Raw genomic sequence first — 26,286 nt, forward strand, 5'->3', positions numbered from 1 at the left:
TTGGGATTTTTTCTGCTAAGTCATGCAATAGGAAGGGACCAGGACTGGATGGAGTAGTAAAATCTTGTAATAACAATGAATTGCAATTTTTAAAGTTACTCCTGCTACACAGTGCCACTACATTAAAAAAATCAATGAGAACTGAGTTTACTCTGCTGTAATAAATTGGTTTTTAGAAGTCCATCTGGAAGATGCACTTTAAGTATCTACATTAAAACATTCTGTATTGCAAAATACATTCTGCATTGTTCTGTGAATTATTCCAGGCCATCCAACCAGCTTTTAGAAAAGTTGATGCTCAAATTTACTCAGCTTCTGAGGAAGGAGACTGCATAGCACCAAAAAGAAACCTGTTACTTATCAAAAGAAAGCCTTTGTTTGCAGCTGGGTTCTGAGGCTCTCCTGTGTTCATCATCTGTCATCTTATTCCAGGTTTCCTTCATTGGAGTTAGATGAGGAGCAACAACATCACCATCCTAGTATGAAAATACAGGAAACATTAATTCACTTTTGCTTTCCATTCTAAGGCCAGGGAAAAGCAGCTCACTCTCAGGCTGCAAGGTCCCAGAATCTTTGTAAATCAACAAACACTGGTGACTGTGCATCCCAGAGGTGAAAACTGCTGCAGTGGTGGGGAGACAAAAGTGCCTTACCTGAGAAGGCATCACCACCAGCAGTCAGGTTCTTCCTAAATTATTACCAGAAAATCTGGAAGGTCACTGCTCTACTAACAGAATCACTGGAGTGTTTTCTGTGACCTCAGCACAGCCCCTCATTAGCCCTGCTGTAATTAAGCTCCCCTTGGTGCTGGATGTGCCCTGCACTGTCTGAAACCAGCAGGGCTGAACAGCAGCTGAAGCAGGGGGGCTCACCCCAGGCAGATGCAGGGGGTGATCTGTGCTCAGGCACTCCAACACAGACCATCAGCTGCCCAGGAGCAGGAACTGGCTGCTGAGATGGACATTGCTGTGCTCTGCAGCACCCAGGGCCTGCAGGGTGGGTGTGCCTGAACCTGAACAACGTGCTCAGAGGACACAACCACACTCCACAACCAGGGAGAGCTGCTGCTTGATCCATCTGTAAAAAGCCCCTCTAAAATTACCTGCTCTAACAGACAGAGGCCAGAAGAATGACCTTAAGGACAGGCCTCACCCAGTTCTCCATGCCTGCATCCCACCCAGGAGCACTCCTCTCCTGTTTGAGGATGCAGCTCTCTCCCCTACCTGGTCTAGTGCAAAGTGTCTCTGCCATGGCAGGGCTTTGGAACAAGGTGATCTTCAAAATCCCCCTCCAACCCAAACCATTCCATGATTCCATGATACTGTGGTACTTTCAGGTGTCTCCAGCCTCCAGTGAAACCAAAGCACCCCCAGATGGGAGCTGTGATAAAACCAGGGGTTAGGTGAGTGAGTGGGGGCCTCTGCCACAAAGGCAAGGCCTGAATGTCCAACTTGTTACTGAAAAAGCAAGCTTATGGAAGATTATGAGCTCTAAACAAGAAATATAATGAGTGAATTTGTTACCTGTGGTTTGGTGAAATCATTCTGCATGCACCACTGAACAAAGTACTGTTTTGCTGCTGAAATAATATGTGGGTCCTGACTTTTGTAATAAACCCGGACAACCTGCTCCATAAATATTTTGGGTAAAAGCTTTGAAACCTTTGAAATAAAGCAGAAAAAAGCTTTAGTATTTCTTAGAATACAGAAGGATAGCAGTAAGAAGCTCCACTACAATCCATGAGTTTTATCCAAAGCAGTTGTGATATTCCAACTCCTAGTGTATTCCAATTAAATACTGTTCATAGGCAAAGGCTGTCAGGGTTCCAGACTGTCACAGTACAACACACACTGAAGATTGCAAGGCCATGGATCCCACCACCTCTCCACAAATTCTGCATGAACAACCACCCAGGACTGTGATCACTTCCATCACAGGTGGTGAAAATGCTTTTCAGAAGGAAAGTACAAACCTACCTGTTCTTTACTGATTTTAACTGCCTTGGAAGGATCAGCCTTGCAATAGAAGTGAACCTTATCAATTGGATTCTGTTCCTTCATTCCATAATCCATGCTAATAACCTTGCATGTAAAAAAAAAGAAAATGGCATTTGTTAATGTTTGTCTTTAGTTTTCTCACAATAAATACAAAAGGCCACACACGCCCCACTCCTGAAAATTACAGTCATGAAATGAAACAGTATTTAACAAATTATTACTTAAAAAAACAATCTGGTATTTGCATTTTCTTCTACCCCCCCTTGCTCTGATGCTGCCAGGTGGATATTCACATTTACAGTGACCAGCTCCCAGCTGTGCTCTGGAACATTCCAGTTTCCAGCACTGGAAGTGGACTGGTCCCTTGCCAGCCTGGGCCTCCCCAAAACACACAACCTACAGAGGCTGCAGCAGAGCTCACAATCATAAACATGAGCTTTAGACATTATTTACATCAGCCTGGTACACCAACACTTCTGTGGTCAGCAGGGACCCACTTCCCTACCATTTCAGTTTGTGGGATGGGAAAAGCCCAGGTAAATTCTGCAAAGCTCAGTGAGCTGCTCCAGTCTGGCCCAGTGAGGGGAACCTTCAGTGCAAGGGCACTGCAGGAGCAGCTGGTGATGCACTCTGTGGAAAGCCAGAGTCTCTTCCCAGAATGAGCTGAGAGAAGGGATGGAGCTGGGTGAAGCCTGCAGAGTGCCCCAGCTCCCTCCTCTGCCTCAGGCTCCCTCCCTCCCACACTGCTGGCTGCAGGGGCTCTGTGCCTGCCAGGCACCAGGAGTGCAGCACCTGGAGGTCACTTTGCCTCTTTCCTCCCTCTGGGGGTTTCCTGCCTCCCTGACCCACCCAGTGGTGCCTGGGCTGCTGCCAGTGACAGCCCAAACCCCACAGGATTCTCCTTGTTGGGGGAGGACAATGACAACAGAGCCCATTTGTCACCAGGGGCAGGGTACAGGTGACAGCCCAGGGAGGCTCCCCCTCCTGCCCCACCCCTCCCACCACAGCAAAGCCCCCACAGGAAACCTCTGAGCCTCCAAGGGAGCCAGGCTGCAGCCACAGACACCCTGGGGCTTTGTTCTTGCACCACACAAGGCCCTCTGTGATGGAGAAGTTTTTACTTGAACCCGCTCTGAGAGGTGTTTACATCAACTATGAAATTCTCAGCCTTTAGCTCCACATCTGGAGGGTCCTTCTCTGGCTTGGAATTAGCAATGCTTTCTGCCAGGCTGTTACTCTGGAAGAAACCAAACCAAAGGATTAACTCAGTAACTCAAATCACACTTATGCACTCTCAGGTGTAGGTCAAGGCAACACAACAGGTGACACAACACATGTTTCTAAACTAAAGCTTTCAATTCTTCACAACTTGACAGGACTCTTGCAACAATCTGGTTGTTTGAATTGCTGTACACCATAGCCATTAGTATACAACCCAGTTTTTAGAAACAAATCAAATGTATGCAAATGAGAAAACCCAAAATCTGCCAGTCTGTGAAGGAAGAGCTTTACACCTGGTGATGGGGCAGGGGGAGAGCAGGAGTGCAACATCCAGAATGCTGAAGCATGGAAGCAGAAAATAAATACCTTCAATCAACTGTTTTACAATACAAATGTGTTACAATTAAGTTCCCCAAAGCTGAATACTAGACATTTTCACTGAACTTTTCAAATGAAGGGCTTGCAGGATCTTACCCTCTGATAAAGCTTTTATATCTATGCAGTAAAACATATAAAAAAACAAAAGAGACAGACAACCTCAAAATAAAAAACCCACAAAAAGTATTCTGCTAAAGTACTCCACAAAATCTAAAACCCACAAAGGGATTTTGTTCGGTTTTGGCCCCAAGGGAATATTCCCTGCTGACACTGAGGCTAACACAAAGCAGAGGAGCATGGTTAGATGGAGAACAGCTGTCCACTGAAATGTCCTCAGTGTCCTCATTCAAAGGCTGTGGCCGTTTTTCAGGGCTGCTGTGTTCTGGGGAAGATGCAAAATTTGAAGCACCAAGATTTCCTGGGAGCAACTGAGACTCATGGGAGTGCAGCCCAGAGCAGTCTGGAGACTGTCCAGGAGGGAAGGAATTCTGCTAGGAGCAGTTGGGTTGTTTTTTTGGGGTTTTTTTGGGTTTTTTTGCTGTTGATTTTTTCATTGCAGAGATGCAGAGAGTGACAAGTAGAAAATCACACACAGTGACAAGCTAAGGCACATGAGTCGTTTGCAGTGACTCAAGAAACCAAAGAAAGACTGAGCAAGCTTGGAGGAAAACTTTGCCAGGAGGGAACAGGCTCCAGGCAGTCTGTTTGTAATTATTTCTACTCTGTATCAGAATGTGTATGTGTTACCTTACTGCCTAACTTTGCTTGCATCATTTTGAAATTACCTCTCTAGTTTGCATTAACTGGAAACTCAACCTGAATTTGAGAACTCTCAAGCTCTTTGGGATTTTCCTCTGGCTCTGGCCAGCTTGAGAATCACAGAAATGCACAGGGCTAGAGCAACCTGCTTTAGTGAAGTCATCCCTGTCCATGGCAGGAGGTTGGACTGGATGGCCTTTAAAGGTCCTTTCCAACCCAAACCATTCAGTGGTTCTAAACACAACCTTGTGGTGTGGGAAGGAGCAGAGCAGACTCAGCTCTGTCTGGGAGCTGGGAGGAGGCTGAGCCTCTGCCATTCCTGCCACAGGCACTACAGGAGGAAACATCCTCCTCAGGCCCTCAGCTGTGCACCCTGAGCTGCAAAGCACTGCTGGATACAATTACAGCACCAACAGGGATCCAGTCTCCCTTCAAAACAACTCCCTGGATACCCCAAGAGTCAATGCCTCTGACTGCACTTTCAAAGTGAGAGTTTTCCTTTCATTAACCAAGCTTCTAAAAGGAGCTGTTTAAAGGTGGAAATCATAACATTTGGTCTCACATCTGTCTCCTTATTTGTTGGGCCACTTACCCCAATCTTCTCCTCAGAAGGGCAGAAACTTGACAATCCATGTACAACCATGTAATGTTTGCTTTCACCTATTTCCCCCTGCTTTTGTAATACACAATCTCTTAACACGACTTTTTCGTAAACAAAGAACACAAGCAAAGCTTCTCTTCAAACAAAAAGATGAACAGCTACATCTAGCAGTCCTTTTCGAACCTTATTCTTTAAAAGAGCTGAACTATTTTTATGAAGGCTTTCTAGATACAGACATCCACTTCTGGAAATCAGAAATAGAAAGTCCTCAGCATGATGCCTGAAATTTGGGGATAAGTAACTGATGATCTGACCACACAGTATAGCACATTAAAACAGCTGAGTCAGCTGAAGTGAGGTCTAAAATATCATTATTTTGAAATAAGACAACAGGAATTAAACTGCTATCTGCTTTGAAAAGCACTTATGAAAAATTCTGGGAAAAGTACCTGCATTCTCATGCTTAGTACAGAATTTAACACCAAGAAATTCAGCAGCTATTATTCAGTTTGATATTTATTCTCAAAGCAAATCACACAAATTACGGTTCAAAGCAAATGAGTTCCTAATTGTTTGGAAATTTTCATGAACATCAAACGATATAATAACCTTTTCAATCACTGGACTGTAAGAGTCTTTTATAAAATTTTGTATTTTTCAGAAAAGTTTTTCCTGGAAATATTTCTGCAATAATTTAGCTTCTGAATTTCCATCTGTTGGCATTCTTTTGACTGTTTGTAGATAAAACTTCCCCCAATTTCTTATATGTTTCATGGCTCAGTTACTTAAAGATGGGGGGAAAATTTTTGACTCTATGTTTCAAATAGCTAATAACAAAAAAAACCCAAACCCTCAAACTAAACAAAGCCCACATAGAAACAAATGGATGTTCAGCAACTTCAAGAACATTTTTAAGGGGACAGAATTCAGAACCTTCTGCTAAGGGACATTACCTTTATAATTTCCTTCTTTGATTCAGGTCGAGTCTCTCCTAAAAACTTGTATAATTCACGTCGTTCTATTTTACGCAAAATTTCTCGTGCCTCCTCCAGTTCCGGATTACTTGAGTGCAGAATTTCCAGGTAGACACAGTCTGCCAAAGTTGCATGGATTTTTGTTATGTATGTCACAATCCAGTGTCACAGTAAAATGAACAAACAGAGCCAAAGTTTAAAGCAATCAGAAAAACTACTGGCTCAGGAAAGTCACTTCCAGGGAATGAGGGAACTAAGTCTGACAATGAGAACTCAATATTATCTTAATTATCATTAGATTCACAATGGCTGTTGGCAGAAAAGCTATCTCAATTCTCACCCTGGCAACATATTTTGTTATTTCACTAGAAATTACTTTCTCCTCTTATTTAGCCAGTCTTGCTTAGCAGACTATCCTGAACTCCACCACTAACTAGCTCAGGACATGGGTAAAGACTCTGTCTTGTAAAAAAATAAAGAATGGCCATTAAGCCTTCAGGTTTTCTCAGACTTTGGATGCAAGCATCAAAATCCTCCCTCCTGACTCCACACGATACATGCAGCAAGATTCCCAGCATCAGGAGGAGCAAGACAGGCTTCTTTTGAGGTGGCTTCAGAGCAGAAAGGTTATTTTTGGCCATCCTAGAGACTGCTGATGCCAGGATGCTGCCGGCCTCATCTGCACCCCATGACTGCATCCCCTGGCCAGGAACACCTGGGAAGCTTCAACACATGCTGCAAGCACAGCCCTGCAAGAGCCCACCCGGAGCTGCAACCGGCCTGAGGAGCTCCCAGCAGGGTCCAGAACAATCTGTGAGCCATGTACCAAAACACCTTCAACTGGTTTAATGGACAAGGTCAACCAAAGCCAGGAACTCCTCCATGAGGAGCCACAGACCAGGTCTCTTCAGATAAAGAATAGATAATGCAGGGGAAATAAGAAGCCCATGAACATCTTCCCTGTGCAACAGCAGAAGTGACAAGGAATACTTCACTGTCTCAGCCTTTACTAGAAGTAGGATTTGCTGCCAAATCAGGAGGCAACACAGGGTGGTTCTTCACCCACCACCATGGAAGAAAGTTAGGGAACCTTCTGCTGCAGAACCTCTAATTTGGCCTCCTGCTGGGTTCAGATTTGCCCCTGAGCAGGCAGCACAGGCCTGACAGCTCAGTCCTTTATGGGGACAGAATGCCTGGATTCCCAAGCAGCTCTCAGCCACTGGCCACCTTAGCAAGCATAATGGATAATAGCTCTTTAGTGATTATCAGCTATTTGTGATTTCAGCTCTTAGGTTGCTCGGTGCTGCAGGCAGGCAGACGCAGGGTGAGAGAGGAGAAGGCCATTCTGGCATTCCACAGCAATGTCTTTATTGGGTGATCTGTGAATTCCAGTGACAGCTCTTCTACAGAACCAGGCTAAAACAGCCCATTTTATAGGGTATAGGGGGATCAGAAACTGTCCAATAGCAGGGGTTAAAAGGGAGTGACCTATAGGGTTACAGAGAGATAAGCTGGGGTCCGAAAGGTGGAAGAGAGGGGCTTCTAGCTATTCACCATGACTTGGCATTTCCTATCTTTAGGCCTCTGCCCTCCACGGGGCCTTTTGCAGTCTCTGTGCCTGCTACAAACCTCCCAGAGGTTCATCATTTGTAGAGGTCCATAACTGGACAATTTCACAGAAGCATCACTTACCAGGGACTGCTGAAACAACCCTAAGGAGTGTCCAGGTTGCAAGCACTTGTCCTGGATTAGAGAACAGGTGTCTGCCAAGGAAGGCAGGAACTTCCCTTGGAATGGAGAAGATAACCCTCCTCCCTCTGAATTATTATAACTTTGAAATGACAGGGCTTTCAGGCAAAGATACCAGAAAAGGAATAGCAGTTCCTTACTAGCGTGTGTGTGTGTAACAAGGCACACCAACCCCAAGGCGGCAGCACCGACCCAGGGCTGGCCTTGTCCCACAGACAGGAATGGGGACGGGGACGGGGTCCCTTCCCCGTGAGGTTGGCTGTTGGACAGGTCCCAGTTCAGCAGCTGAAGCTCAGCCCCGATGAGCAGAAAGCAGCGCAGGACAGAACTCTGCAGTGGCAGCAAATTGTCCCCAGGGCAGCAGCCTGCCCGTGTCACCTCTGAGCCCAAGGGCGAGAGCTGAGCCCAGCCCAGCCCAGCCCAGCCCCTCATCCAAAATCTCCAGCTGCTCTGCACTTCCCAAGAGAACGGTAGCAAACTGCACCCTTCCCCCTCCTCCTTGGCTACATCTTTTGTCTCTCTTAAATATTGTTCATTCCCATCTCTTAGGCAAGAGATTTGTTCCTTTCCTCCAATTGGAAAGAAATTCCCTGAGTGAAAAGAAAAAAAGGAAAAATCTTACTCTTCACAGCACCAGAGGCAGGAAGGAGGTTTAGGAGGAGGCCATACTCATCCTTCATGCACATGCTGGAACATTCTTCACATCACTCTCCCTTGCTGTTCAGCCCTCCTTGCAGAACAGATGGTCCCAGCAAGCAGCTCCTTGCTGTGGCAGACTGTGAGGGGCTGGGCACAGCCCTGCTGTCCTTGCCCTGAGCTGTGCTCCTCACCAGGTACCAGAGGTAAGCAGGTAGTTACAGCAGGACCTGCCAGGCCAGCCATTCCCCAGCAACAACTTCACCTCAGTTCTTTCCTTTCTGCCCAGCCTTCCACTGCCCAGCAATGCAGCTCACATTCCCCAACAACTACTGCCCCTCAAAGCAGGCACCCTTGTCCTGCCCTGAGCAGAGGCACACAGAGACAGAGGGGACTCCTCACTGCAGCAGCAGGAGTGGGGGCACGCTGCAGAGGCTGTGGCACATCAAGGACTACCAGAAGAAGGCCTTTAGCCTGACAAAGGCTAAAGCACACAGGATTCTCTGCAACAGTGCCCTCAGGCCCTGTCACTTCATCCATGGACCAAAGATAGAAGTTCTTCTGTCTCTCTGCTGGCCAGCTAAGGCTTGGTGATGGAAACTCAGGAGGGCTGGCTTGGAAGTTCTGGTGAGCTGTAGCTGAGAGGTGCTGCAAGAGCTGCCAGTATCAGGAGCAGCCCTGAGCAGGACCTGCAGCACCCTGCCCTGGACACAGAGCCAACCACAGAGCCTTGGAGCAGAAGGGCTGCCTGGCCCCACTGCAGCTCTGAACACATCCAGGGGAACACCAGGACCCCACAGCACACACCAGGAGAGGCAGGCAGGCAGGGCAACCTGAGACCCCACGAGAGCTGTTTGGAACCTGCTTTGGGAACAGCTTCACACCACAAAACACATCCAGAACTTCACCTGACAGAGCCATCTGCAGTACCACTTAGGGCACACTCACATCCCCCTTGTGACACATGCAACAAACTCAGGGCACAGGCAGGACCTTTAACACTGCTGAATCTGAACATGCGTGGAATACAAAGTTAGTGCTTCTTTCTCCCTCTCACAACATAAAAGTCGTTTAAATTAGAAGGTATTGCTGTCCCTTCTAGCAAGATTTCGGATCACAAGCACTAGACAATCCAGGCCTGCCCCACCTTCTGTGCACAAAAGCAATAAAACCAGCATTTTAACAGGCAATCATGCTTTTTTACTTAAAAAAATAATTCTGACACCTCATACCAGTTAGTTTACTGTAGGCTTCCATGTCCTCCATTGCTGTAGAAATCCGATACACTTTTCCTTCAGAGCCTCTTATTTCAAAATATTTGTCTGCTTTTTGAAAGGCTTCTGTTATCCTAGTTTGAGACAAAATTATGACTTCAGGATAATACCATTTTGAAACACCTCACTGGTCAACAGGCAGAATGAAACAATTTAGTATGTTATAAACAGAAGACAATAGATGGAACTGTATCCTCAGCACACAGCACACACTGATCACTGCAACATCTTGTCTCCATGCTGTCACTGCACATTCCAAAACAGATTTACTGAAGACAGGTTCAGAACAGAATGTAACCTTTAGATGAATGAGCAAATTCACTTTTTTCTGCTTTAGACTGGGTTTAGCACTGCTGAGACAACTGCAGAACCCTGTAAAACATTGATAGGGTCCCTCAGCTGCAGTAAGGTTCCCTCACAGATGACCAAACCCTTTTACAGACTCCCTGCCTCCCCAGTTAGCTGAGAGGTACAAAGCATTGTAAAGGGAAAGCATCACAAACATGTAATATTTTCAGATGGGAAAAATTATAATCTAAAGATGAGGTTCTTCCAAATTTCCATGTACCTTGCTGTCATTACCAGTTTGGACACTGTTTTGGAAAGGCTGCTTTAATTACAGGAAGCCAAGAACTGAGTTTTTCTAAACTAAAAAATATGTTTTACTTGTCATATATAGGTACTGTCAAACCTGAGCATTTTTAGTCTGAGTTTTAGAGGATCCCTAAATCAAGAGCTGAAGGTTATGAAATGAAACCAATCCAAATCACTCTTGTACTGTGTAATCCTTAACATTCCTTTTTACCAAACTCAACAGTTATCCAGCAGACAAGACCCTAAGGAAAAAAAGATTTGGAGATAAAAGTAATTCTGATTCTCAAGAAAAGTAAAAGGAATAATGTTATAAGGAAAATTCTATAGACATCAACAAGAGAGGTAAAACAGCAGGTAGGCAGCTGAGTTGGTCCTGAACAAATCTTGCATTACATAAACACAAAGCCAGGCCTCAGCTAAACTACATGAGCCCTTTCATGACTTTGTTAGCAACCTTGCTCTAGTAACCAGGCAGTTTGAGCTAAGTGGTCTCTAACTTGCAGATGAGGATTTGACTTCAGCTGTCAGCAGTTTAAAAGGTTTAAGCACACCCTAGTCTTGTGCTTCTTCAGGCCTTTAGCAATTTTCCTCTCATTTAATTTAATGTGGAAGGATGCTTTTGTCCTCTCTGTTTTTGTTTGCTTTGCTAACCACAGCCTCTATGATACCCTCAGCACTAAGTCTTTTCACAAGGATCAGAAGTAGCTTTTCTTCTATGTCACACCTTATTGATTTTCTGAATATTCCAAATGGATATGGATTGTTTCAAGAATTGAAATATAAATTGAAAAGAAAGGAAAGGAAAATACACTTGCATTATTTCAATGATGTTGCCAGTCTTATGCTGGTATGCTCTCCGGTGCAGGCAGGTCCGGGTGTGGAACATCTCGTACAGATTTCCAACTTCCTGAATCAAAAAAACCCTATTAGCATTTACTTTTGCCACTGTCTTACTAGGAAAATTAAAACAATCAATCAATTAATCAAATTAGTTGTCTCCTCCCATTCACAGCATAAAGCAGAATGATTATTATTCACAATTTCCAAATTTTGAAACTGGCTCAGGCCACTGCAGGAGGGCAGAGTGCTGACAGTGACCCCAGGCAGTGGAGAGGACCCCTCACCACAGCCACATTCACATCCTGCCCAGCAGATGTGGAGCAGGATTACACAGATCTGACGGGTCTGTAGAGTCTCCCCTGACAGGATCTGCCACAAATCCTTTCAAACAATGGTTTGCTCTGTCCCTCTCCCAAAAAGCAGCTTCTGAGAAAAACGTTCAGGGCAGCCAATACTTCTGTCCCTCTTGGGCTAAGGGAGTATGGGGCAGGACCCCCAGCCACGGGGTGCAGCTCCCCTATGTGCCCCCAGGTGCTCCCTCTGCTCACCTTGTCACGGGGGCAGATGTGCTTCTGGTTCCCCACTTCACAGACCCGGGTGAAGATAAGCAATCGCTTATAGTCAAAGTTATTGGGGATTCCCAGGTGATGGCAATCCCTAGAAATATTGCACAGAGTGTTCAACCACAGGATCATTTTTGTACATATGGTAGCATTTTGTCAATAGGAATTCATAATAAAATGTAATATTTGTACCTTGCAAAATAATCCCACTTGTCAACGTCAATGCCATTTTTTTTATTAGCTACAATCTCATAAAGGAAACTTTTCTCCTTTGGTCGACCACGGTAGGGCCACTGACAGGGGAGCCAAGAAGAAAAACATCAGAAACAACAAAAAATTAAAGTGTACCAACAATGTCTAATGGCTTTTCAAAGACAGTGGGAATACACCTTGACTTTTCTTGTGATAAACATCCAACACTGAGGTAGTGAAGAACACAAAGACAAGAAAAGAACTTCCAGAAGCTATCAGACATTAGAAATCCAGAAGAGGGCCTAAGCAACTGTCTTCTCATAATCTCAAGAAGAATAAAACCCATGAACACAAGTATTCATTGCCCATTACTCTACTAAAAGAAAGCCTGAGCTTGGGAAGGAAGAAACAAAAAACAACATATCAACAAAGAGGGGAAATTTTGGAATTATTTCATTTTCAGAGAATTAAATACACAAATATGTCACTGTCCTGCAATCTTTTGCAATCTACAACTTCATAGAACACAGTTTAAAAACACTTACTTAGAAGTTTTAAGAAAAAAATTTTGAATATTCCGCTACTTAAACTCCTGCCTCACAAGGGACAATTCAGCCATAAGGTAAATAGGAAACAAACACCAAAATAATAAGATACAAGGTGCACATTTTCTTGAAAATTTAAAGATTCTTCACCTAAAAATATGCCATAAAGTAGCCCTGAAATTCTGAAAGTGAAAAGCATTGTATGCAAACATAGCTTCCATGTTACCTGCACTACAGAAATACTAAATCTGATGTAAATAGCAACAGAAACACATGCAAGCAGAAGGATGCAAGCACATCAAGGATAAAAATCCCATGATCACAGAGCTCTGCTATTGGGACATGCTCAGGACTCTGTTTATGTCTGGTGCCTGAACAGCCATCGTCCACGTCATGACAGGCCTGCACCACAGTGCACAGCCTGCCAGTGCCATGTGCTGCCTGGCACCAGGCAGGTGCTGCCATGTACCGTGTGTGGCACTCCTCTTCCTGGTATCCTGCTGGAAAACAGGCACAGAATCCAAACAAGGCAAACCAGATACAGGGAAAACACCTGGCACATGATCAATGCCAGTGGCAGGCACCAAGATTTGTGTGCAAACGAGCCCAGTGGGATAAAAATCAGCTTGTGGACTTTGTAAATGGACATCCTCTTCCTATAAGATCTCAGACTCAATTTCACTACTCCAAGTTCCTTGTATTTGCCATGGGATTGCCACCCACTCCTGCAGCAGAAAATAATGGGCAAGTGTGAACATTTGTGGGTTGCTCGTTTGGGACTACATATAAATTCTGATTAGAACCAGATTGTCCCAACAGATCTCCCACTGACTTCAGCTGCTACCAGTTGTTTACTCGGGTGGCAACTGAATGAGTGTCCTTGAAGAGATGACAAAAGTGTAAAATGAGGAGAGGACTGAGGTCTTTCATAGAGTTGCAAAGATTAACAACTGCCATCCCTTCTTGCTTGCTTCTTGAGGCAACTCATTTCTTCAGGTCTTATCCTCTATGTTTGCTACTGCAATAAATCCAAGCATTTCACTGTTGTCATCAAAGCTGTTGTGGCTCTGGCTCTTGGGCCAGGCTTGGATTCCTCCCTGCCTCATCACTGCCAGTGCCCAGTTTTGTTATCCAGACTGGGGGAGGCCTCCTTTACTCCAGGCCAAGCCCCCTAGATCCCTCAGCTGCTCCTCATCATACTTGTGTTCCGGACTCTTCCCCAGCTCTACTGCCCTTCTCCATTGCACCTCAGTGTCTTGCTTCAACTGAGGGGTCAAAAACTGAATGCAGAATTTGAGTTGTGGCCTCAGTAGTGCCCAGCACAGAGGCACTGTCACTGTCCTGGTCCTGCTGGCCATGCTGTGGCTGGTACAGGCCATTGTCCTCTTGCCCACCTGGGCACATCTGGTCCATTTTCAGTCACTGTGAACCAAACAGCACCTCTTTTCTGCCTAGCCACTTCCCAGCTGCCCTGACCCCAGCCTGTAGCAGGACCAACACCTGGCACTGCGGAATCTCACACAATTGGGCACATTGATCCAACTTATCCAGATCCCTCTGCAGAGCCTTCCTGCCCTCCAGCTGAACATGACCTGCACTTCCTAAACCCAGGCTGGTTGGGCCTGGTTCCCTGCTTGTCCTGTAGGTGCTGCAGGATGGAATTCAGGATGATCTGCTCCATGACCTTCCCTAGCACAGGGCAGGCTGACAGCCCTCTAGTTCCCTGGATTATCCTTCTGACCCTTCCTCATGGAGCCACATCTGCTGATTTCCAGTCAACTGGGACCACCCAGGACTGCACGTAAATGATGAAAAATATTTTGGTGAGCAATTCTTCCAACTCTTCAGTACCCTTGAGTGGATCCCAGTCACCAGTTAGGTTCCCTAAATACAAGTAACTTTCTACAGCTTTCCTCTGATCTGGAGGCTTTTGGGTAAGAATTCTCAGGGAGCTGTAAGCACATTAACACATCTACCAGCACTGTAAGAAATAAACACAACACTCCTCCAGCATCAGTTGTGACAAGATTCCCAGAATTTCATAGAGCTAGAAGTAACATATAGCAGAAGCCAAAATTATCTGTTCTTTCAGTGAAATGAAGGTGTTTCTTGGCATGAGCACAGGAGCAACACCCTGACTCACCGATTTCACACAGGCAGTTTCATCTATGGGCCCTCCTATTTGCTCCTTGATGAACAACAGATCTTCTTCCAGGATAAGACCATAGGACCTCATGACTTCTTCTAGTTTATTGGAAGTGACCAAGTGCTCAAACATTTGAACAGAAGAAGTTTCATGCTGTGAAAAAAACCCATCCAAATATTGTATTACATAGTTTAAGCATCTTTCCTGCAGTCACAGCTTTACTCCAAGCCATCAGCACTGCCTAGCAGGCACATGGGCAGGCTGGTGTGAAATGCAGCAGCTGAGTGCTTTCCTGGTCATTTTCAATTAAACAGAAGAGGAAATCACCCGGTCTACAGAGTCCAGAAACACACTTTTCTGCAGAGAGCTGTTAATTGTGTGTGTTGACAAACAGCAGCAACGCAGTTACAATGCTAAAAGACAAAATAATCAATTTTGCTGTGTAAAAGATTAACCAGTTTACTCATCTGATTTTGCTAAGAAATTACAAGCACAGAGAGGTCTGAAAGGACTATGTTGCACTTCATTCACAGCAAACAACTGTTTTGGAAAGTTTGAATTCTAAACAATATTTTAAGGCACAATGCTGACCAAAAATGATCAGTGCAGACCTAACAAGGATATCATCACAAGATTAGAAAACAACATTCTAGTTTTCAAATAAGCCATCAAAATGATGCAATAAGGTAAGGCCAGATGACCACTATAGCCTCAAAAGCATTGGAACTCTTTAAAGATTAACTATTCTGCCTCTAAAAATTTCAGGTTTGTCTTTTTATTTTAATAGTGAAAAGCCTACCTTCCAATTCAAATCTGGACGAGTGAGTGGAATAAATCTTCCATCAAACATGTGTGAAAATGGCCCATGACCTTTAAATATAAAGATTACACAGGTTTAGTCTGAGACATAGTTGTCAGCAAAATTTTCTTGAGCAAGCTTAGGATCTGAATTCTCCTGTATTTGACTTTTCTTGACATATCACAGAGTCTCAGACTGGTTTGGGTTGGAGCAGACATTAAAGATCATCTCATTCAGACCTCTGCCATGGGCAGGGACACCTTCCACTACCCCAGGCTGCTCCAAGCCCTCTCCAACCTGGCCTTGAACACTTCCAAGGATAGGGTGGCCACAGCTTCTCTGGCAACCTGTGCCAGGACTTCCTCACTCTCACAGGGAAGAATTCTTACCAATATCTTATCTAACCCTGCCCTCTGCCAGTGGGAAGCCATTCCTTCTTGTCCTGTCACTCCAAGCCCCTGTCCAAGGTCCCTCTGAGCTCTCCTGGAACCGTTTTTATGTGGTCTAAGGCCTCCCTGGAGCCTCCTCTCCTCCAGGCTGAACACCCCCAGCCCTCCCAGCCTGGCTCCAGAGCAGAGGGGCTTCAGCCCTTTGTGTATCTCCAAGGCCTTGGGGCAAATTTGGGGTGCATAAATAGCACCCCATCCTTATGCTGGGGCCCAGGGCTGGTAGCAGCTCTGCAGGTGGAGGTCACCTGAGCAAGGCAGAGGGGCAGAATCCCCCCCAGCTGTGCCCATGCTGGGGTCAGTCCAGCACAAGGGGGGCTCTGGGTGAAGAGGGTCCCACAGAGAGTTGGCCAAGTACCAACAATCACACCAACATGGCTCCATGTCCTTCTGCTTTATTCAGCAACTTTGGCATATTTATGCCTCTCTCTGCACTGCCTCATGCCACTAGTGCTTAATGCTCATTGGTGAAGTGGCTGCATTTACACATCCATGTTATTTGCTAGAAGCATTTTTAGCTAAGCTGTGCTAAATTAGCAGTCCCACAATGTGCCTGGCATCTGGCCTCATCCTGGCACAATGCTCATTTTTTCCTGTTGTATCCATTCAAGGACAGTACATGGGCTATCTTGTTCTGAGGACAGTACATGGTCTTCAAAGTAACTCTGTAATCTGCAGGCCAGGGTTGTCCCACTCTTGTAAAAGTACAGCCTGCCCTTGTTCTGCCAAGAATTCTCCTACATCTGGGCTGCTTCTGGTCCTATCTTACCCATCAATGCCCCCAAGTTCTTCTCCTGAGGGTGTTCTCAATCCACTGTCTGTCCCTCCAGCCTGTCCAGGTCCCTCTGGATGCCCCATCCCTTCCCTCCATGTGACTCCATCACACAGCTCAGTGCTGTTGGCAAACTGCCCAGGGGTGCATGGATCCCACTGTCCCCATCACTGACAGAGACATCCAACAGCACCAGCCCCACACAGGGCACTCCTCACTGGGCTCCACCTGGACATGGAGCCTGTAACCACCACTGAGTGCAACCACCCAGATAATTCCTGTGAGGAAGACTCAGGTATAGCAAGTACACTTTCCTAAGATACTTCAAGTACTACTGCTGCACTTAACAGCCAGTTCCAGCACCTACACCACAGGCAAGTACTGCAGCAACACAGAATATTAAATTATTCTGTGTCAGCTCTGAAAAAAGAAGTAGCTATGAAATAAATGTTACAATTTTTGAAAGGAACGCTAATTTTCATTCTGAAATGTTTGAAGAGACCTGGAGAAACCACAGAAAGAAGTGGACCCTTCAGCCACAGAGGGCAGAACTCTAAGCACCATTTGGACATAAACAGGACAAAACACTAGCTAAGAGTGGCTACAGATTCAGGTGGAACTGTCTCCACAGATGTACTCCAGACCAAACACAACAGATAAAACCTGTCTTGGAATATGGCCATGCACTAAGCAGCCCAAAACAGCTCACATGTTCTGACCTCACAGCCAGCTTTTCATCCTGCTTAGCTTTCCAAGAGCAACAACCCACCTCAGGTGTTCCTTACCCAAATCATGACAAAGCCCAGCAATTTCTACACAGAGGATGTCTCGCTCAGTTATACCCAGGTCTGGCTGTCTCTCCTTCAGTGCACGAACCAGACATCCTGCAAGGTAGCCAACCCTGTTGCAGGAGGGAAAGAAAGAAATATAGCATTGGTTTAGGATTAACAGAAAAACAGAAACTCCCCTACTCTGTTTTGCTCCATTAAGTCACAGCCCTTATCTGAGAGGCAGCATACAAAGAATACCCAACCCTGACGTGGTAAAATCACAAACTGCTTCCTGTAGTAGAGTTTTAGTCCTCCAAAAGCAAAAAAGCATGGGATACCATGCCCAAATGGATACCATGCCCAAAACACAGAGGCTCTACAGCATCCTGCAGTATTTCATGGCAGCTGTGTAAGGGAACAGCAGTGCACCACTGACAGTGAGAATCTTAAAGCACCTCAGCTTACACTGAATCCTTGAATTCCAGCCAAGGCAAACTGCAAAGGTCCACACCAGCCACCAAAGCATTTGGTACTTTTTTCAAACTGCTGCTTTATTAATAGCTCATGAGAATTATTTCCCTTCTTCCCATTCATTTTAGATTTGAAAATGTATTTAAGTGAATGGGCACAAAACCAGTAGGAGCAAATATATGGCACACAGTCCCATAAACTGTTTATTATAACCTCTGCACAAACATCTTTTTCTACTTGCCTCAACAGCTCCCCTTTCAGAACAGCTTAAAGCAAGACAAGGACAAGGTAATAATTACCTCTATGACGAGGTAATATGTTTCATTAGTCCAAATTTCACCATTTGATGGCTTTTTAGTAGACCAATAAGCACACAAAGCTCAGTTCTTCTATTTGTAATACTGTAGAAATCTTTGGCATTATATACAAGTGGAGAACAACTGTCCTAAATTTAACTCAATAGATCAATGGAACTGTTCAAAAGAAAAGCTGCTGATAGAACTGAAGTTTTCAGACTTCTGTTGTGAAAACTTTGTTTATATTCAACCACATTTCTGTCTTTTTGGTTTACCAAATGCAATCAATCCAGGCTGCCTTATTCATCTCACCCTTTTGCAAACAGCCATTTGAATCTTGTTATAAGTAAGCCAGATTTACTCCACAATATTTCAGCACCAACAAAAGCAAATTTAGGCTGGCCAAATCATCTGAATAAAAACCACTTACAAGCTTAATTTTAATTTAATAACTGCTCTTTGAGATATACTCTTAAAACAAGCTCAAATTTGTCATTCATCAGCTTTCCTGAGGAGTGTGAATGACCTAGTATGTATGAATGGCCTTTATGTATGAATCCTTGGCTACATCATATTTCTGCTTAATGGAATGACAGCTCTCAGCCTGACAACCTGCCATGGATTGCACGAAGCACATCTACCTACAAAGGCAAACATTACAGATCGAATTCATTTTGGCTGTGCTGGATGATGTGCAGGGATTACAGCTGTTTGGCAGATCATAAGAGCTGCCCTGGTACTAAGTTTATGCTTTAAAACTTGTATTTTGACTAGGGGAACATAAAACACAGTTTTTTAGCTAACATTATTCTTAGAATAAGAATAATATTATAATAATATTCTTAGATAATAATATATTATATAAAATACATAATATATTTATTATATAAAATATATAATATAAAATAATAATATTCTTAGAATAAAGGGTGGGGAAGGAAATCTAACATTGATACATCTTGGTTTGTTTATCTGTCTTTATTAAAAGAAATTCAAGGGAACGGCCCACAGTGACATGGGCTATCCAGGAACATTTGAGACCAGAAACTGTCCCCAGCAGTTTTCAGCAATGCTCAGACAGCAGTGCCCCTTGGCTGCAGCACAACCACAGCAGCAGAAGCAGACAGGGATATCCAGATGCCAGAGATGCACCAGGAGCAGCACCTTACCCCAGGGAGTGCTCAAAGCGGTTGTGAGAGGCCCCTGGAAACACAAAGTACGTCCCGCCCAGCTGCTTGATGTACCGCAGGCGCTGGAACTGAGGGGTGTCGATGATCCGAACCAGCAGGGGATGCAACTCAATGTGCCCATGAATAGGATCATTAAAGACCTACAGAAGCAAGAAAAAAAAATTAAAAATTAAAATTTGACTTTGAAAAGAAGCAGGCATCAAGGTAAAGGATATCTAGAATGGTCAGGTGTTTGGTTGGAGGGACTGTTCATCTTCTGTAAAACAGACATATCCTGCCAACTCTATATCAAGATCTATCACAGAATCATAGGAAGGTTGGGGTTGGAAGGGACCTTAAGGATCACCTTGTTCCAACATACTGCCATAGGCAGGGACACCTTCCACTAGACCAGGCTGCTCCAAGCCCTGTCCAATCTGACCTTGAACACTTCCAGGCATCCTCAACCTCTCTGCGCAACCAAATTTGTATTGGAGAACTACTAAAGCTTGACACCAAAAAGATAAAACTGCTTATTTCACATAGCAAGAGAAGACAAAATGCCTAAAAATGTTATCTCCAACTGTATAATTCCAAAGCTTAACATGTGTGAAAACTGCTGTCTTTATTAATCTCCTATTCCAATTAAAGCAGCATACTGCAATGCATGTCTGAGATATCCAAAAGTGTTTGCCCAGATACTGTTCATGCTTTTAAAATCAAATGCAATATTGCTGGGTGGAAATTATGATTGTCACTTTTTTCTTAAAACAAAATATAAACCCCCAAAATGACCACAATATGAAATAAGTACTTCCTGATGAGCACATATTTTTAGAGACATCTCAGTAACTACAGGGACTCAAGTAGAAAAGGCAAACACATTTAATCTTTAACCTTTGCTGTTAAACTGCAGGTGAAACCATTCCATCACACACATATCCTGGTAAAATACTGAGGCAAATGAGGGTTACCTGTGCTCTCTACCCTTGGTCACTGAGCTGGGAGGGCTCTAGCAGATATGCAGACTACTACTGAACAGCCCTGGCCAGTTAGAGCAACACACACCACTGGGAGAAACAGCTGGACACAGGAAACAGGAACAGCAAGGAGGAGTCTGTTAACTCAGGCCTGGGGAAAAACTAATAAAATAAACCAAGGAGAGGCTCTGCACAGAGGGATGTGAAAGGGAGCTTCTCCAACACATGTCAAACAGCTCTTGTGCTCATTTAATCCCTCACAACCTGGAGGTGTCCACTGAAAGCTCCCACATGATGATTCTATTATTTCTTCTAGTTAATGTGGTTTTTCACAGACCACCACTACCAAGGGCCCAGAATTTGCTGCTGTGCAAAGGAAAGGCACCAGCTGGCAGCACCAAGCCAAGAAGGGGGAGGCAGAGCCCTGTGCAGGCCTTGGGGCAGGAGCTGGCCATGGTGTCCCCACAGCATGGCTTACCTTCATCACCTCCATGTGCTGCTGTTGCATCTGTGTCAGGCACGCCAGCACTTCCAGTCGCTCAGCTGCGCAGCTAACAAGGAAAAAGAAACACTGAGAGCAAAGTCTGCAATGCATGTCCCTTTACAATTTGCAGTACACATTGAATTACTCATGCACGTTCCCATTACTTTGATGTTCCTTGATGGAAGAAGACTGCAACTGCAATTTTTTCAAAAAAATATTGAAAGTATTTATCAAAATATATATAAAATCAAGTACAGAAGGAAGGAAACAAATAGCTACAGAACATGTCTGTAGAGCAGCATAAGCGCTTCTCCCACTCACACAGAACTGAGAAATAAAACCACCAGGAAACTGATGAAAAAATTGTGTAAACCACACCTAGTGTCCTTAAAACTTATTCGGATGCTGCACGTTGCCTTCCCATAACTGACATTTTTTAAGGATGCAAAACTTCCTTAAACTAAAATGTCAAGGTCCCAACAAATTATTTTTATAAAAATTTCTCGTAGTTAGTCAACTGTCTGTTTAAAGTTTAATTTTATCAAATTAACTTGAATTTTACATAAATTAATTTCAACTCCAGCAGCAAAACCACTGCAGTTTAAAACATGTTCTAATTTTGCTGAGACTGATGCTAATATTTTGCAAAGATATTTTGCTGTCATTTTTAATAAATTATTAAACACAGCTAAACAACACAGCTAAACTTCCAGTGCAGATTCACAGCAGCCTAAGAGCACAGGTGGGATAAGTCTGGAGAGAGATAATATGCCCTATCACACCTCTAACTCTGTCTGCAAGCTTTGCCCTTGAGCTAAATGGATTCAGCCTCAGTAGGACAGCAAACACTACCATGAGAAAATACTTTTTCTCCCAGCAGTTAACCACCGAGATCAGTCTGATACCAGCCTTTCAACATAAAATTTAACACACAATAAGGCTATAAAGTGTCAACAATTAGGAAAAAGTACTGCTTGATGCACTACATATTCTCATCTGAATCATTTAACAATCCCTAAAATATTACAGGCATGTGATGTTTGAGCTGTTGGTGAGCAGTGTTTCTCTCAACCACTTGATGCTGCTTTCCCTAGCAGGGAGCTCTGGGGCTGCAGCTGCTGCTCAGACTGCCACAAGGCAGTGCTGGAGCACCTCTGCTGTGCAGGCAGGCTGAGGGAGCTGGGGCTGCTCAGCCTGGAGAGGGCAAGTCTGCATGGAGACCTCCCTGTAGCCCCCCCAATACCTTAAGGAGACCATAAAAGGAGGGAGAGGGACTTCTTGTAAGAGCAGACACTGTCAGAACAGGGCTGACGGTTTTAAACTGACAGGCCAGGGTCAGATTGGGTATTAGGAAAAAACTGTTCCCTGTGAGGGTGCTGAGGTCCTGGCAGAGGTTGCCCAGAGCAGCTGGGCACCCATCCCTGGAAGTGTCCAAGGCCAGGTTGGACAGGGCTTGAAGCAACCTGGGATAGCAGAAGGTGTCCCTGTCTGTGGCAGGGGTCTAAATTAGATGATCAAAAAGGTCAACCCAAACCATTCCACAATTCTAAGATGAAAAGTTCCCTTGGTGATGCCCAGACAGCATGTGTTCCATGATATCTGAGGGCAAAGAAACCAACATTGTGACCAGCAGCTATTAAACTAGGATAATGAATGCTTTTAACAACTTATTTTTCACACAGAATCACAGAATTAACCAGGTTGGAAAAGACCTTTGAGATCATTAAGTCCAACCTATGACCTAACATCACCTTATCAACTAAACTATGGCACTAAGTGACACATCCAGTCTTTTTAAATACCCCCATGGATGATGACTCCTCCACCTCCCTCCTGGGCAGCCTATCCCATCCCAATGCCCAATCACTTCTTCTGTTAAGGATTTTTTCCTAATGTCTAGCCTAACCTCATCCTGGCACAGCTTAAGATTGTGTCCTCTTGTCCTGTCACTTGTTGCCTGGGAGAAGGTATCTCCTGTCAGGGAGTTGTAGAGAGTGGTAAGGTCTCCCCTGAGCCTCCTCTTCTCCAGCTAAACAACCCCAGGTCCCTCAGCCACTCCTCATAAAGCTTGAGTTCCAGACCCTTCACCAGCCTTGCTGCCCTTCTCTGGACATGCTCCAGCATCTCAACATCCTTCCTAAATTGGGGGGCCCAGAACTGGACACAGCACTCACAGTGTGGCCCAACCAGCACAGGGCAAGAATAGTTCAATAATTCTGCTGGCCACACTATTTGTGTTTTAATATGCTCTGTTCAGATCATCTGGCAGCCCTTTGTGCTTCACACTGGGCTCCAAGAAGGATTGTTGTGGATTAACCCCAGACAGGAGCTCAGTCCCACACAGCCACTCGCTGCTCTGGTGGGACGAGGAGAAGAACTGGGAAAAAGTCAGACCCTGCATGGTGGATCCTGGTGTGACCAAGTGCCTGGATGCCCCACCTTCCCTGCTCTTCAGCCTCCTTCAGATAGAAAACAGCTACAGGGCATTTTTCACCTGAAGTCTACAAGGCCAGACCCCCTAAGCAAGACAAATCCTGTTAATACGGAAAACTGTAGTTTTCCAGGACTCTGCATTTCCTCCAACAGCCAAAGCAGCGTTACTGATGGCTGCTTGGAAACGGTGACAATGGCACTTCCTCATCCACTCCCCTCCCTGCTTGGTCCATACCCCTTCATGCCACAGGTCACAAGGACCAGAAAATCCCATTCCTGTGCCCAAAGAGGTCAGCCAGACAGCCCCACTCATCATCTGTGTTCAGTGCTCTGTACATCACACAAAACATCCACAGCCAGCAACACGAGAACACCTGGGAATCTCACTGCCCTTCCTCTATGCACCACTGGCCCCAGCTCTCCCCTCTGAACATCCAGGAACCCAGGGAACTAAAGACATGCATTCATTAGTGGCTTGTCACAGAGAAATGAGCCAGCTTACTGCAGGACAGTGTGCAGTGGACTGCAAAAGAATTGTTCTTAGTGCAAAGTGAGAGATGTTGACAAAGAGCAGAATGCTTGAGCAATTTCTCATCCAACTCTCAACAGTTTCAGCTTAAGAGAAACAAGAGGTCAGATCTCACAGAAGGAAACATATACAAAGTTAACAATATGTTATACAAAGAAAATGCACAAGCCACCTGTAAACCCAACACCGTCTGCTCTCCAACTGAGAAGTCTCCACAGTCCTGCGCCCCCATCACCTGTATCCTGTGCCGAGGGACCCTGGCTACCCCATCCTGCTGTCCATTTCAGCACTGACAGACAGTCTCTTACTCCCCACACTGGCTGCACATGTCCAGTGTGTCCTGGACATGAGGCTCCTTCCCTGCCAGAAGCAACCAGCCTCCTGGCAAATCCTAAATAAAACTAGACATCAGCTTGTCATTTCAGTCAGGCAATTACCTGGTACTTCAGCAATAAACAAAGGCTTCAGCTGCCTTCCACCACATCACAGCATTCCTATCTGCACACTTCAAACTGCTGCAGTTAAACCCCTCTTCCACAAAAAAAGAAATCAAAAATACCTTCATGACTCCAGCACGTCTTACCTTGTCCAAAGCACAGCACTTCTGCCTTGTCCCACTGTGTCACACCAGCTTTTTATTCTCTTCTAATACTCATGCCCAGACACCCGCCCATTCCCACTCCCCTTGGCACGCTGATGTCTCAATAAAATAGAGGAAGAGCCCTTCAGCCCCAGCATGAGCTCAGAGGAGCCTTCAGCCAAGGTGCCAACACCAAAGTGCTCCAACCCCCAGCAGAAAGCACAGCTCTGCACTTGTGTGCACCTGCCAGATTACACACCCCAGCCTACCTCAGGGCTACCAACCACAACAGCAGCAAACAGCTGGAGCCAGCACGTGGGTTTTGAGACAAATTTGAGGGAAACAGTATAAACAAGGTTAACAAAGGAGTAAAGAAAAGACATTACAAGATTAAAAACCACCAGGAAGTATGTGGTGAGCAAGCAGGCACACATCCCAGTAGAGGGGAGCAAAAGAGGATCCCTGGGGCGGGGCAGAGAAGGGGCAAAGGGGCCTTTCCAACACAGAGAACAGCAGGACAGATTCATACTCTCTGCTGTTCCAGAAAAGCAAGAAAATATATTCACCACCGGAAAGATAAAAGGGTTTTGGGCCCAGTCGTTGCTCACTGTTGGGAACAATCCTTTAGGCACTTTAGAACAGCAGCCAGCGTCCCCGTGTTTGTGGCAGATGACCATGACCAGCCGGGCTGCCTGCTCTGGGCTGCTCAGGGCAGCAAGGACTTGGCCACTCACCCACAGGCCCCTGTTCTGCCAGAACACACCACAACATTTCTATTTCCACAGCAGCCCACGCTGCTGTGGGCACAACAGAGCGCCAAGTGCTGCAAGGCTGAGCTGTCAATGCCCGGGATTCCTCCAAGGGACACGGGTGACACTCGGCCTCTGCCGAGCAGCACCTCCCGCTCTGTCAAACACCGGGGCCGCTGTCGCTCCTGGAGCTGGAGTAGCAGCAACTTCAGGCAGAAAAGTTCCTATCGGATACCCTGGAGCTCACTCCTGCGTTCCCAGCAACACTCCAAAGGCCACCGTGCTACCCCAGGGGATTTTCGTTAAACCTTTCTAAAGGATCGAGGTTATTTGGGCAGCAAGAGTCCGCGCCGCGGTTGTGCTGGGATCAGCCGGAACTGCTCCGAGGGTCGGGGATCAGCCCATGGAGCCCATTCCCTCGCCCTCCCCCGGCACAGTTCCGCTCGAGGCGCTGCGGGCGGCCGCGGCCTAGAGCCGTGCCGAGCCGGGCTACGCGCGTGTGCGGCCGCTCCCCGCGGCTCCCGGGCCTCGGCCCCCCTTTCCCCGCGGGCGGCGCTCACCAGACGCGGATGAGCTCGGGGGCGCAGGCCGGCAGGTCCAGCAGCATCCTCCCGGTGACCCCGCTCTCTGCGGGAGCAAGAGAAGCGTCAGCGCCAGCGGCCGGGCCACATGGCCACGGTCCCGGCCCTGGCGCGCCGTACCTCGGAAGCGGCGCAGCAGGCCGGGATCGCCCACGCCGCAGCGGGCGAGGTGCTGGCAGAGCCGCTCCGTGTCCCACAGCCGTGGGTCGCTGCCGGGGCTGCGGGGCTCCTCGCACCGCGCGCGCTTGGCGGGAGCGCCCGCCGGGCTCCCCATCCCGCACCGGCACCGCGCAGGCGCCACCGGCCCGGGGGTCCGGCGCGCAGTGACGTCACCGCCCCTCGCGGCCCCTCAGCCGCGCCCGGTCATGGCGGCCGGCCCGCCTGAGGGGCTCGGGAGCCGCCGCAGCCCCGGGCGGAGCCTCCGCCCGCCCACAGAGCCCGCCGCACCCCGCACGGCGGCAGGGTCCCCTCTGGGGCCGCCGGTGCGTGTTCGCCGCGGCGACCCTGCTCTAGGGGATTCACGTGGAGTACCTGGAACCCTGGACGCTGCCGCTCACCGTCCCAAATCCCAGGCATCCCCGCAAACAGCGGCTGCCACGTGGGGCTCCCAAAGGAAGCGATGCCTCGGCACTGCTGCCTTCAAACAGCGCTGCTGCCTTCGAACAGCGCTGCTGAACCCGAACTCCTTCAGGATCTCATTCCCAAGACATCATGGGCCATGGAGGCAGCCTCACCATAGCTCCAGGTGCCCTGTGGCT

General features: G+C 46.4%; 1 protein-coding gene across 2 annotated transcripts; it reads right to left on the reverse strand.

Moving 5' to 3' along the window:
- SAMHD1 (SAM and HD domain containing deoxynucleoside triphosphate triphosphohydrolase 1) lies at positions 1-26,114 on the reverse strand. 2 transcript variants are annotated; one of them, XM_059480756.1, is made up of 16 exons: positions 25,649-25,802; positions 25,508-25,574; positions 20,651-20,723; positions 19,193-19,353; positions 17,272-17,387; positions 15,269-15,339; positions 14,467-14,622; positions 11,779-11,879; positions 11,572-11,680; positions 10,999-11,090; positions 9,548-9,663; positions 5,910-6,049; positions 3,145-3,234; positions 1,977-2,081; positions 1,524-1,661; positions 1-476 (listed from the first exon to the last, which is right to left on the reverse strand). In XM_059480756.1, the coding sequence occupies exons 1-16, from the start codon at positions 25,800-25,802 to the stop codon at positions 354-356; spliced, it is 1,812 nt and encodes a 603-aa protein (XP_059336739.1). In that variant the 3' UTR covers positions 1-353. The 2 variants fall into 2 exon arrangements, with proteins under 2 accessions (XP_059336739.1, XP_059336740.1); XM_059480757.1 differs by lacking the exons at positions 25,508-25,574; positions 25,649-25,802 and adding an exon at positions 26,060-26,114.
- Between the last annotated feature and the right edge of the window lie 172 nt (positions 26,115-26,286).

The sequence above is a fragment of the Ammospiza nelsoni genome, chromosome 12 (assembly GCF_027579445.1).
Source record: "Ammospiza nelsoni isolate bAmmNel1 chromosome 12, bAmmNel1.pri, whole genome shotgun sequence".
NCBI classification, from domain to species: Eukaryota; Metazoa; Chordata; class Aves; order Passeriformes; family Passerellidae; genus Ammospiza; species Ammospiza nelsoni.